Here is an 18,685-nt window from a genome sequence, read left to right as displayed (position 1 = left end):
TTCAGAAGGCTAGAGGTTACAACTGGTTGTAGAGTCTTGAACTGTTGTTTCACCCAACTGAGAATTCATCTCCGTTTCTTGTTGGGAAAAACGACTGCCCTGACACACGAATTCTCGAAGTGCTGTCCACTCTTCCAACAATTGCTCCTCACCAGGAAAGCTGTCTAAAAAACAAACTGTGTCTCCCACTCAAAGTCCTGCAGTAGAAGCTTATTGGCTCAGCCGGGATCAGATGCCCATCCCTGGACCAATCAGTGGGCCCTCGGCCCATTGTGTACTCAACGCGTTTGTGCGGTGGGCACAGGTGCCCAAGCCAACCATGGACACCTCTGTTGCAGCGACTAGCAGCAGACCACGGCCCTTGTCTTGAGGACTGGCATTAACTGGCTGGGGCGCCTTTCTTCCCTTGTTGGAAAGCTGATGGGTGACTGATTCGTTACCGGAATGTTTGGAGCATAGAGATGCAGAAAGTGGGAGCCGGGCCCTGGCAGGTGTAACTTAGTGGATTGAGAACCGGCCTGTGAACTGAAAGGGCAATGGTTTGATTCCCCATCAGGGCACGTGCCTGGGCTGTGGGCCAGGTCCCCAGTTGGGGGCATGCAAGAGGCAACCAGTAGATGTTTCTCTCCCTCTCTTTAAATAAAATCTTTTTTTTTTTTTTTTAAAGAAAGAAAAGGGAGCTTGTTGGGCTTGAGGCTGGCTGGATGTCTGCTGGGGGACTAAACTCTCAGGCCCCCGGAACCTGGGCTCTTACTCTGCTCCTGTTCTGGAATCCACTCTGGTCCTTGTCTGTCCGTTATGACTGCACCTTGGGCCTCTCGAGCAGTTCTCCAGAACACAGTTTATTCTATGGTAGCGACATTCTTTTTTAACAGACACCTACGCCAGAAATTTATTGCTCAATAAAATCTTGAGGTTGGCAGTCCGGAGCTGGCATGACAGCTCTACTGCATGGTGTCGATAATCCAGTTACTTCTCTTGTTACTTTGCTGTGTGTGATCTCAATTCCTAAATTCTCCTCACAGCCCAGGATGGCTGCTGGAGCCCCAGCAATCACATTCTGTCTTCTAGCCCTAGCAAGAAAGAAGGGATTTTAAAAAAGGAGACAAAGGGCATCTTACAGTAGCTACATTTTAATCTCTATGGATTTGAAATGCTGCCTGGGAATTTTAGCAAAGAACTTGTGTTATTTTTACGCCATCTTTTACGTGGATTTCTCTTCTGCCTGTGATACTGTCTTCTAAGATAGGTTGGTGCTTCCTAGCTTCGACGGGTGGTGCTTTTTGACTTTGTACCAAATTCTGGGGCATTCTTGATCCACAAGGGTGGTGTTTCCAGGTGAAAATAGTTAAATGTTACATGGCTCATGGCTGATACAACATCGCATCGTGAATTATAAACTCAGTGCTCGAATCAGAATCACAATGCGAGACTTCTGAATTAGCATCTAGTGCACTTTCTCTGCTGCCCAAGCGAGTTTAACTTTTGTTTCCCTTTTCCACTGTTTCTTTTGTAGGGGTTCAGCTGTTGCAAAAATAATTGGTAATAATGTCAAGAAACTTCAGAAGTTTGCCTCCACAGTCAAGATGTGGGTCTTTGAAGAAACGGTTAATGGGAGGAAACTGACAGACATCATAAATAATGACCATGAAAATGTGAAATATCTCCCTGGACACAAGCTGCCAGAAAACGTGGTAAGGCTTGAGGATGAAGAGTGTTATACATTCGGTTAATTCTGAAAGTTACGGTCCGCTGAGTCAGCGCTTGGGACTTGAGGAGCTACGAAGGCTACCTTCTTCTTCCCCTGTTCCTTTCACCCTTCAGGTTTTTTGCTGGGTCAGTTTTGGTTTCCCAGACTCTGAAATGGGCTTTGTTTTAGTTTGCTAGGGCTGCCATAACCAAGTACAATAAACCAGATGGCTTAAACAGCAGAAATGTCTTTGGTCACAATGCTGGAGGCTTCAAGTCCAAGTTCAAGGTGTCAGCAGAGCTTCAGTATCTTCCAAAGCTCTCTCCTTGACGTGTCGGTGGCCACCCTCTTCCTGTGTCTTCACGTGGTCTTCCTTCTGTGTGGTCCACGTCTTAATCTCCTCTTAATATAAGGACACCAGTCATGTTGTATTAGGGCCCATCCAAGGACCTTGTTTTAAACAATGACCTCTGTGGGGACCCCATCTCCAAGTACAGTCCTGTTCTGAGGCACTTGGATTATGTATACATTTGGGGGAGAATACAGTTTGGCTCACAACGGGTTACTTTCTTGGCCTTCAAAGTTCAGGTCACATCCAAGCTAGACTGACAATGTTGCCTTTGGCCGCCTGTGTACCCTGCTAACTCCTGATACGCTTTTTCTAAGTACGTGGACTTTGATCCACTCCCTAGGACACTTTGACCCTGGTCTGTAATTAAAATCAGGGTCAAGGCCGAAATTACAGAAGGAGATCAGAGGAAACAGAACATTGTAAAACTGCCAGTGTACAATTCAGGCTTCTTCAGCCTGGGAGGAGAAAATAGGGGTTAGTACGTGGCCTCGTCCCAGTGGCTCGTGGGGGAAGGAAGAAACGAGCCCGGGAACAACAGGAGAGTAAGCACCCTGCTGCTCGTCTGAGTGGAGTTGGTGAACCTCCGTTGCCAGCTTCACCCCTTGGTAGCTTCTGTCTTTGTTTGAAAACCAAGCCTCGTGGCTGCTTCGTTCCCGTGGTTAACCAGAGACCCTCGTCTCCTTTGTTAACGAGATCCCCACCACTGTGTACATTCGCACATGGACTCACCCAGCCTTCACGAGCAGGTGCTGTGCTGCAGAGCACAGTGCTGGGATGCTGGAGGCAGGAGGAAGAAGGAGATGAAAGTGCAGGGTTGCAGGGGTTGGGGGGGGGGCGACAGTTAGTAAGCTGGTGAGTGCCGCAGCTCCAAAGACCTTGCTCACTGAAGATGTTTGTTTGGCTTTTGGTTACAGTGTCCATTAGTGTCAAGCACTATGCTAAAGAGTCTGCATGTGTTGTCTCATGCCCTCAATGACCCTCCTGGGTTTGGTAAAGGACAGAATTCAACCAAGTAAACTTGAAGATCGGATCGGCTTTATTAAGCTATTCATGCATTCCACCTAGCAACTGGAAGGGTGCTCGGAGGAATTGTACAACATGGAAGGTTTTTATGGGCAGAGAGAGAGAGGGACAAGAAAGTGAAAAGAGTGGGGTATTTCAGGCGTGGTCACCTTCCTGGCGGGGAAGGCAGGGGGTCTCGTCAGGCAGATTACCTCACTGGTGTGGATCAGGAAATCCAATTCAGAGTGACTGGTTTAAAAAATCCCACTCCCGGGAGAGGCTGAAACTTGCTTTTAGGTAAATTGTTAAGGTTTGGTTTGGTGACCTGGCTTAGCCAAAGTGACTCCATCTTGGCTTGTTGTCTCTTTTCTTTTCTTTTTCAACAGGTTGATACTATTAGTTTTCCTATTATGATACCCATTCTGATTTTATAAAGGGAAGAAATCGAGGTCCAGAGAGGTTAATGAACTTGTCCAAGGCCACATAGCCAGAAGCATTTATTCCCGGTGACCGCGTTCCTGAGCGTGCTGAATCTGTTGCCTTCTAGACAACAATGGCTTTCTCTGTCTTATTGAGCTGAGGCCCGGCAGCATTTCCCCACTGTTATTCTTTTCTTTTTTTCACTTATAGTTGACATTTAATATTAGTTTATATTAGTTTCAGGCCCACGGCTATTCCTCATGCTGTCAATGGGGAGAGAAAGGATCCCTAGGGTTCTGAGTTTGGAAGTTAAGTTGCCCGAATAGCAGTTGGAAAGTATAAAGGGAGCAGCTAGCGATGCCCACCGCAGTGCAAGGCCTCCTGTGTGCCCGTTGGCTTGGACAAGTTACGTGTCATCTGTGGAGCAGGGGAGGGGCCGACGCCACCTGAATTGCGTGGTGAAGTGGGGAAGCCTTCTTTCCTGGCGTTTGTGAGCCTAACCTCAAACCGGGGGCTCTCTGGCTAAGGAAGTGGGTGGAGCAGGCATTGGGCATGAGCAAGCAGTCTCTCCTGGAGACCGTGTGACCCTCTGTCCCCACCTGATGCCCTCACCTCTGCCTGAAGGGAAAATGTCATCGTAAGAGCTGACAGGTAGTGGATGCATGCCAGGTGCCAGGCAGCTTTCTGAAGTGTTTATTCCTCCCAGCAGCATGTCTGAAGTGCCTGCCCGAGGAGAGTTGACCGTGGGACTGTTTGCAGAGGTGTGGGCAGAGCGGGGAACGAAAGGCCTTGGCCGAGCGCCCGGAGATTAGCAGCAGCAGGAAGCCATGACCACTCTGAAAGTGCGAGGGGGTGGACCCGTGTCACCAAACTTGCCCGACAAGGACTCAGAGATGCTGAACAGGGGCTGCTGGCAGGAGGCGTAAGGGCAGAATGAGGCCGAGCCAGCACACCTATGAGCCCGGGGGAACATGGCCCAGGAGGCTCATGAGCACCCTGACCTGTGTCTCACCCCACCGTGGATCCCCCGCCAGTGCCCCCTTTGGCTGAGGCCAGCCAGAAGGCAGAGAGCCAGGGTGCTCACAGGAAACAGCACCTAGTGTGCAGCCCGCTGGGGAACACAGTGGGTCAAAGAAGGGCAGAACATGGACTGGGAGACTGGGAGAGCAGCAGAGAACAACCCGCAGAGTATTGTGATGGCTCCGTTTTACAGATGAGGAAACTGAGGCCTGAAAAAGGCAGGCAGAGGCTCCTGGCTTCGGATGCGAGTCATGACTGAGGAAGGCAGCGCACACCCCATGCTTCCCTTAGCTGTCTGCACAGTGCGGTGTGCACTCAGCAGGCGTGTGATCAAGTGCCCGGGAAACAGAGCGTTTGGACCAGCACGTGTTGGTACAGGAGTGAGTGTTTTCTTTTCTTCACCGTGCAGGTGGCCGTCCCGAACCTCAGCGAGGCTGTGCAAGACGCAGACCTGCTGGTGTTTGTCATCCCCCACCAGTTCATCCACAGGATCTGTGATGAGCTCACCGGGAAGGTGCCCAAGCAAGCGCTGGGAATCACACTCATCAAGGTGACTCACCCGCCACTGACCAGGGCACTGGTTCCCGGGAAGTTTCACTTCCTCTCACTTTCATCTGTTGGAGATGGGGAAGTGAGGGGGCGGGTACGGAAGGTTTGGGGGTAATCACAACCATGCATCCCAGGAGCCCAGCTTAGCTCAAAGTTGCGAGGAGACTGCTTTCTGTGGCAGGTGTGGTGGGGCGGGGGGCTCCACCTGCTGAGCCTTGCTGTCAGAAAGAACCCGTCCCCCCAGCCCGTGGGTCTCAGCCGGCGTTCTCGAACTCACCAGTGCTTTGTGTGAGCTCCCGCTCCTGGGGTTCCCCCTAAAGAGGGAGTTTCTAACTAGCAGTCCACAAATACCAGTCCCAGAGATCCATAGACAGAATTCAGGAGGTTCGTGGTCTTAAATGTGGGGGGGGGAATTGCATTTTTATTAATTTTAAGCCCTAACTGAAATGAGCATTTCCTTCCTTTACGAAGGAAGACTGCACGCCAGAGTTCAGTAAGAGTGTATGAGTGGGCCCGGGACCCTCCTGTCAGTAGAAGTCATGGACATGTTCATGTTACAACATCGTCACTTGACGATGGCTTCTGATACCTCAAGTATCATTTAGGCTCATCACTACTTTGAAATTATGATACTTATTAGATCTGCTGTGACATCTTTTTCTAATTGCATTAATAAAACAGCACATATATTTATCAAAAATTTAGGGGTTTTGTGGGTTTTTTTAAACATTTTGGTAACTGTAGATCAATATAATTGGCTTCCTGGGTAATCGGATGTATTTTGCTTTATGCATATGAAATTCTGAGAAGGAGCTCATACCCATCACCAGCCTGACCCAGGAGAGGCCCACATCATGAAAAGGCTTAAGAACCCCCTAGAGAGGTTCTGTTCCGGAGGTTCAGAGATGAATGTCTATGAAGGAAGGCTGGCAGGACTCCCGTGTCGGTCAGCAGCTGACTGCAGAAGCGAAGGGACTGTTCGCTTCAGAATACTGCACACGGGAGTGAGCATTCAGGCAGCCACGTGGGTGAATCTCTGAAACAACAACGTGGCAGAAGCAGCACGTCCCACATGAACAGCACAACTCCATTCATAGGCTTTCACAAACAGGCGTCGTGACTTAGTGTGTTGTTCAGGGACAGTCATATGTTGCAAAATGATCCAGAAAGGCCAGGGAGAAGTGCGTGCAGAATTCAGGTTGGCGGTTCCCCCTGGGGGGTGGACAAACCCTGGGGGGCGGGGTGGGGAGACGCAGGGGACTTCAGTCGTGTCAGGCACGGGCTGCTCCTTAACCTGGGTGGTCCCACATCCAGAGTGGGGAGACGTGTTTGTTTTCTTTTCACTTTCTCTTGGTTCTTGAAACAGTACATACCCAGCACGTATGTTTTCTCTTGGGGGAGATATTTTTCAAGATGCGTGTGCCCTTGGGTGTCTGAACCTAGACAATGTACAAAGCGGCAACCCCAGACCTGTTTTGGTGGTTTGTGTCTCCCTGACCCCCTGACCTCCTCGTAGGGCATCGACGAGGGCCCGGACGGGCTGAAGCTCATCTCTGACATCATCCGAGAGAAGATGGGCATCGACATCAGCGTGCTGATGGGAGCCAACATTGCCAACGAGGTGGCTGCCGGGAAGTTCTGTGAGACCACCATCGGTGAGTGCTGGCGGGCCCTGGGAGCCTGGGCCTTTGGTGCTCTCTTGCTTTTGTCCTTTTTTTATTGAATTTATCGGGGTGACACTGGCCAGTCAACAAAATTATACGGGTTTCAGGTGCACAGTTCCACAACACATCATTTATCCCCTATACCCTCCTCCCCCTCCCCCACCAGCCCTCCCCCAGGCAGTCACTACATTGTTGACCCTGTCCGTGAGTTTTTCTCTTTTTCTTCTTCTTTTGCTCACTCCCTCCAACCCTTCTCTCCAGCCTTCCTACCCGCACTCCCCACCGACCGCTCTCAGCCTGCGCTCTCTCTATGAGCCTGTCTCTGTTTTGCCTGTTGTTGCATTTTGTTCTTTAGATTCTGCATATGACTGAAATCATATGATGCCTGTCTTTTCTCTGACTGGCTTATTTCACTTAGCATAATGCTTTCCAGGTCCATCCATGCTTTCGCAAAGGACTTCCTTCTTTTTTTATGGCTGAGTAATGTACATTTTCCATTTCTGATATTTCCTGTGGTGGACTCTTCCCTGCCCGCTTGACCTTCCGGAGGCGGACCTTTAGTGGGGTGGGGATTTTATGTAAGGAGGCCATTATGTGGACCTGAAGTGTTGTCAACAATCTCCAGATTGGAAGTAAAGCCAAGGACACCATTTTGACTGGTCCTGATCCACTAACAAATGATCGAGGTTAAACACACACACAAAATGCAAGGTGGCTTGCACCCAGAAACAGGTGGTCACATCCAGGGTGGGCTCCCCTGGCCTTCCATACCCAGCTTCTCTTTGCTCACAGACGCCAGTGATTCCAGTGAGACCTGAGCATTGGTGGGAATGGCCCCTGCTTTCAGGTGACTAACTCCTGCGGCTCAGGAGTTACTCACCTGCCCTGAGGCCACATAGCTAACACAGAACCCGGGCATGACCTTGGGTCTCCCATTTCCTGAAACAGAAAGTTCTTTCTAGTCTTATACAACATTGATGTCGTAAAAATTTGTTTCTTTTAAAAAGGGCTTTGGGATTTTCAGCTGCCTCTGTACCATATTCAAGGACTCGTAGAAGGGTAATGTTCTTATATTTGCAGTTGTTTTGCAAGAGTTTATCTACATTTTCCTACTTCTCCAGAACTGAGTTCCACCCTTGTCAAACACTCAAGTAGAGCAAACCATCTGTCCCTGGCAGATGTAACAGGAAGCTCCAACTCCTGACTCAGATGGGAGGCTTGGGGGAGATGCAGCTCCTGATTCTCACACATGCCTGCAAATTAGGACACTTTTACTTTTCTTTTGCATGTTTCCCAATTTTTACCTCTCTTTTGCTTGTTTCCCAGTTATTTATTTACTTACTTACTTATTTAAATCCTCACCCTAAGATATGTTTATTGATTTTAGAGGGAGAGGAAAAGAGAGGGGGGAGAAACAGAGACACATCGATGTGAGAGAGAAACATGGATCGGTTGCTTTTCTTACACGCCCCGACCGGGGATCGAACCCATGACCTCATGGTGTATGGGATGATGCTCCAACCCATTGAGCCACCTGTCTGGGGCTTTCCTTTATTTTTAATTACATAGGTATTATGTCTTATTGTGGAAAACAGAATCAAAAGAAACCATTTTTATTATTTCATTTTTCTAGACAATTTACGTTTATAGTTTAGTCATGAATATTTTATAATTGCTTTATTAATGTATAACAAACAATTTTCAAAGTCCAGCACACATCCTCCTAGCTGCCCAGCATCCCATCAACAATCCCATATGTGTGGACACTTAAAACCCCTTTCTTCAGAGACAGTATTTTTGGAGTGGAGGGGTACCACAAATAATATAAAAAAGGAAAAAGTGGCATATAATACCATTCCCCAGGTTGATATTTTCAAAAGTGGTATAAGCATGGGTAAGGAAATTCAAATAATACGAGAAGGTGTATAAAATTAGAATTAAAATGGTGATTTCCTACCCGCTCCCTCTTCCTGAAGGAAATCACTGTTGGCAGTTTCTAAGTATCCTTTCAGAAAGAAATTTACATATGTAGATATACTACTGTATTTATAGGTTTTATTTTTTCACAGTGAATTCTTTTACCCATTTGTGATTTTCATAAAGCCTATGAAATTATCGTGTAGCTCTGTTTTTCAAAAAAATCATTAACTAGTTGTTTCAGCCCAATCCTATTTGCCAGTAGTCAATTGGCAGTCAGTTTTGCCAATCGGTTGAAATTGACTGGTTACCCAAATCATTCCATAAAGCTGAGACCTCCTCTCCAATTCTTGATTGAAAACCTTGGGTCTACCTATAGATTTTGGCAAAGCTTTGTACCTCCTCCAAGCCCTGTTTGTTGTAGGAAAGTTTCCAGTGGGGTGCATGAGGGTCTTGTGTTTGTGAAGACAGACGAGTGCCTGAAAGTCACACCTCTCTCCCTCCCTGTGGCTTCTGTTTGCCCCGTGTTCCCACTGCCTTTGCTATGGGTTAGACTGTGGTTACCGAGAGGAGAGTGACCTGAATTAAATTAAGTAAGCCATTGAAAGGAAGGTAGAACACAAAGATGATATTTGCTAAATTTTCTTACTTGACCTGAATTTAATCCTGAGAAAATATCAGAAGGCCCACAGTAAGGGGCATGTCACAAAACAACTGGCCACACTCTTCAAACGCCACTGTCATAAGTGACGGTGAAAGGCTCAGTGGGGTGTCTCAGACCAGCGAGGTTTCGGGGAGTGAAGGGCAGCATCGCCGTGATCGTGCAGATGGGAACATGATTGTATGTTAGATCATTGTGTCAACACTCAATTCCCTGTATCCGATCATTGCGCTGTGCTTATTCAGGTGGCCTTTCTTCATGACATTAGCAACCGAGTCACTTTTAATTATGGTAGATTCAGGAATTTGAGCCCACTTGAGTCTTCCACAAAAGAAGAAGGAAAAGAAAAGAAAAAATGGAATTGTTTTTAGTACATCTTGTATAAAAGCTAACTGGCACGGTGAACTATGGTGCCCCCTTGTGGTAAGAGTTCTCTTCATTCTTGGGACTGACCTCACAGAGGCCAAGACTTAATTGTCCCACAGATCTTTTTCAAAGCCCGTTATGTGTCAGGCATGACGCTAAGTAAGTAGGGTGGATACATAAGTTCCTTGTAGCGCTTCTAAGCACAGAAACAAATACAGAACCACAGGCCGAAATGGGGGTTTCGAAGAGTCTTATTAAAGTAAGAGGTTGATTCTCTCTCACTCTTGGCATGAAAGAGAAGGGGATTTTCCTGTCTCTCGGTTTGTGTGGAGTTTGGCAGAGCCCTCCCAGGGGGCTGTTGGGCATGGCCTGTTCTGTACCAGGTGGTCTGGGCCCTTGCTTGTACCTGGTAATAACATGGTTGGTGTTTTTTATTTAATTATTTATTTTTAGAAAGAGGGGGAGGGAGGAAGAAAGAAGGGGAAAGATGTGCAAGAGAAACGTCCATCAGTTGCCTCTCACATGCCCCCAACCAGGGACCTGGCCCACAACCCAGGCATGTGCCCTGACTGGGAATCAAACCGGTGACCTTCGTGTTCACAGCCAGCTCACAGTCTACTGAGCCACACCAGCCGGGGTCATTAGTGTTTTCTTACCCATGATTTAAAATATATATATTTTTTGAAGTACATTTGGGAAAAAGTGTTCCTTGCTGTAAATCAAGCTCACCTCTCTGGTGGACACTGGGAGTAACTGGCAGCCACGGAGGAACGGGCAGACCCCACTTTGTCTGAGTAGCGAACGGAGAATGTCCTTCTCCCTGCCTGTTTTCCAGATGGCCCACAGCGGCAGGCAGCTGGGATCTAGTTGCCTGAGTGGGGGGCTCGTCTGTGACGCTCAGAAGCATCCTTGCTGTTGGAGGCACTGAGTGGTGGCCCAGGGCGAGAGACAGAGGAGAAGGACAGTAATGATGTCATGCTGTGCAGGCTGGGGGCCAGTTCACCCAGCCCTGGTGACGAGACGGTGTTGCATGGGGTCACCCAGATGCTCTGGTGGCTGTTGGAAAATGGAAGAGGACAGCTTGCTCAAACTGACATAGTTCCACTTGGCTGAAGAATAGATAAGAGCAAAGCTTGCAGGATAGAAAACGTGTTTCTATGTGTTAGCTGTAAATATTTTAAACGTCTTATTAGGGGGAATCTCCTAGTAAACAAATAGGAACGACAGTCTCATGAACCCCGTGTTGCCCACGCCCTTCTTCAGTGAGGAGTAACCTCTGGCCATTCTCGTCTTATCTGTGTGTCCTTTCCCACCCCCCAAGTTGTTTTGACATGATATCACTTGCAGGTGTAATTTTAACATTGACAATCGTATTTTTCTGCATTGGAAGAACAGAACTCTGCTGTCACGTTTGTTTGGTTTTTGCTTGTTTATCTTCTCTTTCCCCACCCCCTGAGAAGCAGCATAGCACAGAGCGAGCTGTGGTCAGAATTTGGGCTCTGCCTCCCAGCAGCTATGTGACTGTGGGCAAGTCGGTAACCCTCTCTGGGCCTCCTGCCTGGAAATGGGGGAAATTATAGTCACAAGCATGGTTAAATGTTACCTAGGCCATCATTACTTTGTGGGACTCTGAGTGCTGATTATGACTGATAGCCTGTTTTGACACCTGACTCTTATGTAACCTCCCAACAGCCCTAAGAGCCTGAGAGTGCCGTAGTGTTTACTCATGAGGCTGCTGAAGCTAAAGTAGGTTAAGCCTGAGGTTCTCAAACTTGTCTGCCCATTGGAATCGCCTGGGGAGCTTCAGAAGCTACTGAGGCCTGCTCTACCCCAGAGCCTGACTTAACTGGCCTGGGATGTGACCTGGGCTTTGGTGTTCTTAAAGACCCCGAGGTGACTGAAGTGTGCATACGAGCTTGGGCACAAGGGTGGGAACCTCGGGGCAGGCAGCACCCAGGTGCCGTAGTCCTCGGCCAGCTGCCTGCCACCTGCCTGGAGACGCTGACCGGGGAGCCAGGACTCGGCCGGTCAGTTTTACCATCCTGATTTCCAGGGCCGAGCCCCACCCCAGGCCCCCAACAACCAGAGCCCATTTCACATCAATTTGTATGTGTAAAGTTTGATTTCTGTTTGGTTTTGGTTCTAACTCCGAATCCCCAAACAAAAGAAAAGTGCAAAAATGCTACTGAGTATCGCCATCTGATTGTAGGAACTGTCCCAATGGCAGGGATCTAGCAGAAGCAGAGACAAGGCCCTGGATGCCCAATGCATTTCTACCTTCCACAGTTTAATCAGTGGAAAATATTCATCAACGTTGTATCCTGCTCTCTATTGCCATAGCGATACAAAGTAACAACAATCACAGAGTCTCAGTGGCATACAAAATATGCACAGTGAATGCATCTGTGGGGCCGCTGGGGGTCAGCACATCTTGGCCGGGACAGCTGGGGTGGCTCTGCTCCACGGGTCTGTCGTCTCCCTGCTGGGCCCAGTGGGCTAGCCGGGGCATCCTTTTCTTACCATCCAGGCAGAGGTACAAGGGACCAGCCCTGCTGCACAGTGGACGTCAAGCTTCTGCTGCATCGTGTATCGTGTCTGTTCATGTCCCTTTGACTGAAGGGAGTCACATGGTTGAGCCCAGGGGCGGCGGGGTGGGGAAATAGGCCCCCTCGCCGTGAGTCCAAGCACGCAGCATCGTCAAGCCGAACATCCAAAGGGATGCCCTCTCCTCCCCAGGAAACGGGGTGAATGGTTTTTTTGGAAGACTTTATTTATTTATTTTTATAGGGAAAGAAGAGGGAGAGAAACACCAATCAGTTGCCTCTCACATGCCCTCAGCCGGGGACCTGGCCCACAGCCCAGGTCCCAGGCATGTGCCCTGACTGGGAATCAAACCGGCGACCTTTTCATCTGCGGGAGGACACCCAACCCACAGAGCCACTCCAGTCGGGGCAGAGTGAATGATTCCGAACAATAATCTGTTACACGTGTAAACACAGAAATTGAAGTTGTGTGTTGATGGTAGCAAAAATTGCAACAATTTTAGATGGCAAACACTGGGAAGATACTTAGGTAAAATGTAACACGTGGACACAGCAACGTACAAAGCAGCCATTTGAAATGATGCAGAAAAAATACGCTGTCCTTGAAAATTAATCATGCCATGAAAGGGGAGAAAGCAGGTCGTGAAATCGCATATACGTTATGCGATTCCAGTTTTGAGAACAACTATGTATATTCATATTTCAGCGAGTTAAAGATGTGTGCCAAGTTATTAGTGATCATCTGTGGTGAAATGCTGGCATTTTTATCTTCTATTTCTGGTCTTACGAATTTTCTAAATTTTCTAAAATGACCATATGCTACTTTTATAATAAGAAAAAAGCTCGCTTTAAACTGCGTCAGGTGTGAAAGTTAAGATCGGAGACTATTGTGACCCCCCTTTTCTCCCACCTTCCGACAGGCAGCAAGGTCCTGGAGAACGGCCTCCTCTTCAAAGAGCTCCTGCAGACCCCCAACTTCCGAATCACGGTGGTCGACGACGCAGACACCGTGGAACTCTGTGGCGCTCTGAAGGTAAAGCCGGCGTGTGTTTCTGCTCCAGGGGAGGCGTTCGTCATGCGTGGCCACCGTGGGCCCCCAGAATCTCGCCCTGGAGAAGGGGCCCTGTGTACGGTGCACTCGCTTGGGCAAAGAGCCGTGAACGGAGAGCCTCATGCGTCCCTTCCTGCTTTGCCCTGGCCTTCCCTGGGTGGTTCGCCTTCCTCTCTGCCTTCGGTTTGCTTTTAGTTATAGATCTGGGACCCTTGCGGTATCTTAGTCCTTTGGACACTTGGCAGCATTAAGATTTGGGAAGCGTGGAGAGTACATCGGCTGTAGAGTTTTGCCGGGGAGCAAAGGCTTCTAATTAATTCATATCTTTCTCCTGGCGTCTTAGCTTGAGCAGGAAAAGGAACTGTTTTCTCTGAATCGCGCTACTCTCTTGGTTTGATGGTCCCGTTGGTGGTTCTTGTTAAAGTGCAAGGAAAAAAGTCTGCTGCTGACGGAGGTTTTTCCCAGAACGGTTTTATCTCAGGGGAAAGGTGCGATTAAAGAGGCAGCGCCTATTGGCCTGGGGCTCGGGAGGGTGAAAGGAAAGGAAGTTTCCACACTTGGGCTCCTTCCTTGCCTCCGGCAGTGCGAGACCGGGTCCAGGTCCCTCGCACTGTCCTGGCTCTGGGGAACAGCCACCTGGGAGCTGGGCTGCTGAGTCATTGCTTTTGTGGCAAAGGCTGCTTTTGAGGAATTGGAGCAGCTAGGGAAGAAGTTAGGTAATCAGGCACTCACCCCACTTGGTTAGGTAGGAATTGCAGAGGTTAAAAGAATGCCTTCCTGCCCTTTCTCTAAATTGAGCGTCTTGTTTAAGCATCAGAATTTAAAACCACTTTCCAGAATTAATAGTGTGTGTGTCGGGGGGGGGGGGGGGGGGAAGGGCACATGTCCCTACAACCATGAGAATTTTAAACATTAAAGCCACTCAAAGACCTGGGCTCCTGGGCAGCGCATGTCCCTATTTCTAAATGCTTGTGTGGGGCGGTCCTCACGTTGTAGGCAGGTCCTGTTCTGTGTTTGCGACACTGGCTTTGGCTGCTTTGTTTATTTTTGCGGTTGGGATTTTTATGTGTTTTTAATAGGCCTTCATTAGTTTAATGACCACTCGACAGCAGGGGCATCCCGAATGCCTAATTGCCCAGCACCGGTCTGTGTCGCTCCAAAGCTGTTTCTAAATGCCTGGGTATTTGGGGAGGTGGATGGGGAGCTGCGAGAGCCTGCCCAGAAGAACAAAGGGTGCCGCAGGAGAAGGTTCTGGATGGGCAGCTCTGGGAAGTCTCTGCTGATGGGACCCATGCTGGTCCTGCCTGCGCCTGAGCTTAGAATGGCTTTTCGGTTTTCCTTGGCAGGAAGCCTGTGAGCGGATTGGTTCCTGCCACCACGACAGAGTGGTTCGTTGAGGGCGGAAGGGGGTGGGGGTTGAGAACCATTTACATCCTTCCCCTTGGCCATCCTCCAAAGCAGGATCAGTCACCGTCATTCCTGGCAGCTTGCGTCAGAGCTGGGATTTTTGAAAACCAAGAAACAGGCGTTTGGGCAGTAATTGAGTCTAACCGTGCTGTCATTCAGATAAGGAGACAGATCTGGAAAGAGTCCGTGCCTCCGATGCGGCAAATACTGGCACAATCCTGGTGTTTGTGCCGGCTCCCAGAACCTTGGTCCCGTGTTCCCTGGTTACCGCGTCCAACCTGACTTTTCTGGGGTGCGCCTGGGCGGTTGAGTGAAGCGCATCCTTGTCAGAACCTGCCAACAGCGCAGCAAAAAATGTGTAGATCAACCCGTGTTATCCTTTGAATGGCCGCTTTATCAGGCTTGAGTTTCTTTAACAGAGACCCAACATAATAGTGGCTGGACAGGAAAAGCTTATTTCTTACGTAAAAATCCTGAGTCCGTGTGACAACTCCGTTGCACAGAATCTTTAGGGACCCTGGCTCCTGCCGGCTCACAAGGGCATGGCCCCTGTCCTTGAGGCAGAAGAAAACAGAATTTAATTACACGTGTGTGTCCGGGAAAACCCCCCACCCAGGAGAGGTGCAGAGACAGGGACAGGCAGCGAGGTGTGGGTGACCGGCTGAACTAGTGATGCTGTGAGGCCTCAGGGTGGCCGAAGGGAAGAGGGCCGGTTATGGGACGGAAGCAGAGCAGATCTTCAATAACTAGGTGTTCGCCCTGCTGTGTAGACGGGTCGTAAAAACTCGTTTCTGGCGATTGATCTTATTAAATTTAAACCGCAATTTAACTTCTTTAAGGGAGAAGAAAAGGTTTCTCTTGAGCCAGAAGGGTCTCAGTTGCCGTCAGCTCAAAATCACTCTCATGCCAAAGTGGCACGTCTTGGGGGGGCCTGTTTGGAACCCCTCGACCCTCCCCATTTCTAAGATGGCGACCAGAGCTCCAGCCATCTCCTCTGCCTCCCTGATGGCAGGGTTGAAGAACAGGAGAAGAAGAAACCAACGAAGGACAAAGGCCACGTGGTGGCTGACTTTTAAGGCGGGTTCTGGGAAGTGGCGATGCAGCACTTGGCCTTCAACTCGAAGGGCAGCGCTTGACTGTGTGAGCATTCCTGGCTGCAGGGGAAGCTGGGAAATAGTTCTTTTCCCCTGGGCAGCCCTGCACTTGCATGAGAACCGGGGACCGTGTTACTCTGGCAGCAGGAAGAACAGGTTGGGGGATAAAGCCATCCCCTGAGCCACCTGATGCTCCTTTGCGGGGCTGTCTGTAGTGAGGGCGGCCACCGGGACTTGCTGGGCATGCAGGTTCCCTCCAGGGCCTGGCTTTGGTACCCCCTGCGGTGACGGCAGCCTTGTGCCTAGTCTCCAGCCAGGGCCACTGCCAGACCCCATTAGCCATATATGGCTATTTTCATTGACATTCAAATTAAGTAAAACTTAAAAAAAATTGAATTCACTTTTTTGAGTCACAGTAGCCCCATTCCCCATTCCAAAGGCTCAGTAGCCATGTGTCTATCAGTGGCCAGTGGCTACTGGCCATTTTACTGCATAAGCAGATCTGAAGTGTTTACATCAGCACAGAAACTTGTGCTGGACAACGCTCCTCTGACTAAGGCAGCTTCTTGCGGGATGCCAGGCCTGGTGGACAAAGTGTGCGCATGAGCTCCGCCTGCTTGGCATATCAGCCAGGCTGCCCTGCACACGGGCCCCACCTGTGAACCGTACGTGGTGCCTCGCCTTGTAGTGAGCCCACGCTCTGCGGGCAGAGCTCCGTCGTGGGTCAGGCGCACTGGGCGCTGGCCTCCAGAAGAGGCGGCCAGCCGCATGTGGACTTACAGAAAATAGTGAATGCTCGCCTGGCTTCAGCGGGGCCTTTCTTCCCAGGTGGGGAGAGTGCTGTCCTAACCTAACCTAACCTAACCTAACCAGGTAGCCTGGGCTGCTTCCCCAGTTTCATATTCTTTTTGTGGGAGGATGGGAGCGAAAGGATCCGAGTCCCGCCCACCCCGCCCCGATTCAGAATTGCAAAGGTGGCACCTCGGAGTGGGCGAACGCCTCAAGTATCGCCATCACCCAGGCAATGGAGCAGGGCTGGAGCACGTCTGTCTTCTGAAAATCATGGTATTTTTAGCTCCAGAACAGTTTCAAGCAGATTTAAATGCATGGTGGATAATGATAACTTTCACAGCTGAGCGATCTCGGAGGACATCTGCTCAAATGCTATTCAAACACAGTCTGACTGGCTCCGTGTGTTTATTTTTCTTTTGACAGTGATGAGTGTCGGAGGGGGAGAGCGAGGATTTCAAGATCCATCATAAGATGATTAAACCGGGTTGGGGCCCAGGGTCCCCTCAGATGGGAAAAGTTTACCCTGCAGTAGCCCCTGTTCTGCACCCCCCGCATGGGGAGGTTAGACGTCTGGTGGGGCCTGTGAGGTGGTCCCAACCTGTGTGCCCTGCAGTGAAGGGGCCGAGAGGGTGGTCAGAGCCCCCAGGCATGGGTACCCTTACCTGCCTTTTCTCTGAGTGCAGTGACTTGAAAGCTCAGAAGCACTGCTTTGGATGAGCTCAGGGCTCATCCTTAGAGCTCCTGCTTGGATGCTTCCAGTGACTGACAGCTCACTCCTCTCTCTCTAAGTCTTTCCAGATGGGTGGAGTCAGCTCTTCCCATCAGAAAGTTCTTATCTTGACTCTGAGGTGGCCGCTCTGTGCCTTTCACCCTGAGGCCCTAGAGCAAGGTGGTGTGACCCACTCCCTTGGGAGGAGTCAGGAGCCGGGGTCTCCGAGTCAGAAACCCAGGCCTGCAGGCTGTGCCTATAGGACCCGGGGCTGTTCACCCTGGGTGCCTGAGTGTCCTCACTTCCTCCCCACGGTGCACAGGAAAGGGTTGCCTTGTAGGAATGTTGTGAAGATTAAACACACTGATAATATCCGAAGCACTTGGAACAGTTCAAGAAGGTTAACTTTTGTTGTTGTGTTTATTATTACCCCCCTCCGCCCCCATAAATCTCTTCTCCTCCTGAGCCTACCCTTATTACCTCCCAAGCCTCCGTGAGGGCCAGGCAGGCACCCCCCTTTGACATCCAGTCACAGGAGGTGCAGGAAGGTCTGTGACCCAGGGAGGAGCGGGTGGCCAGGCCAGAGGGGCCAGGCCTGGGGAGGGTGGGGCTGCGGAACCAGGCACTCGGCGCACTCGCGCACGTCCCAGCTGCACCACTCACTGCAGCGTGTTCTCGGCCAGCCACCGAACCTGTCGCAGCCAGCCAGGGGGATGGGCACACACTGGTTAGATCTCCAGTGAGACAGCATGTGCCCTGGGCCCCGTGTGGCTCACAGAGTCACTGCCTAAGCAACCCTTCTCCCCTCTGTTCTCTCCCGTTCAGTCCGTAGACATTTACTGGGCTTAGTTTGTCGGGTAACCTCCAGAAGGTGTCATGTGTGATGGGGGGGGGACACAGGGACACAGTCCCGAGGCATCGGAGAGCAATTTCAGCAGTCGAACCATTCGGATCCTAGGCCTCATCACGTTGCCTTGGTAACGTCAATAAACCATCCACCTCTTAAGTCTCTGCCCAGCACCCCATCTAAAAAAGGTCCTGAGTTCCCAGAGGCTGGACCGCCCTCCCCTCTGGAGCAGAGCTGCAGAGCCTGATCCCTCCTCACCCCTTGGCAAGTCTCAGGGCCCCTTTCACCCTGCCCCCCACTCTCCTCCTCACGGGATGCTGCCGGACACCAAGCGCGCCAAGCCAGGAATTGGCCGCTTCCTCATCACTGTGCACCCACAGCAGGTGATTGGGGACTAATGATCGCTGTCAGGGAGCTGATGACACCTGCAGGGGGCATCCCTGAGTGGCAGGGAGAGGGTAAGGAGCTTTTGCAGACACAGGCAGAAGTCAGTCTGAAAACATATGCACCCTGGGCGAGCCGTTAGTGCAGAAGACTGGGGTCCTTGTCGGCTCGACCTGCAGCTGCAGGAACTGGGCTCTGGACAGGGCCCGGCCTTCGC

The 18,685-nt window shown here is 50.3% G+C and overlaps 1 protein-coding gene across 1 annotated transcript in view; it reads left to right on the top strand.

The window, feature by feature from the left end:
* Positions 1-18,685, top strand: part of GPD1L (glycerol-3-phosphate dehydrogenase 1 like) — a 37,279-nt gene that overhangs the window by 10,100 nt on the left and 8,494 nt on the right. Inside the window, exons 2-5 of the mRNA XM_028518163.2 lie at positions 1,517-1,694; positions 4,894-5,034; positions 6,550-6,688; positions 13,105-13,217. Coding sequence (XP_028373964.1) covers positions 1,517-1,694; positions 4,894-5,034; positions 6,550-6,688; positions 13,105-13,217 — 571 coding nt within the window. The remainder of the gene's footprint in view (positions 1-1,516; positions 1,695-4,893; positions 5,035-6,549; positions 6,689-13,104; positions 13,218-18,685) is intronic.

This window comes from Phyllostomus discolor, chromosome 7 (genome assembly GCF_004126475.2).
Source record: "Phyllostomus discolor isolate MPI-MPIP mPhyDis1 chromosome 7, mPhyDis1.pri.v3, whole genome shotgun sequence".
In the NCBI taxonomy this organism is placed as follows: domain Eukaryota; kingdom Metazoa; phylum Chordata; class Mammalia; order Chiroptera; family Phyllostomidae; genus Phyllostomus; species Phyllostomus discolor.
The sequence above is the reverse complement of the archived record's forward strand: the minus strand, read 5'-3'. Positions and strand labels throughout refer to the sequence as shown.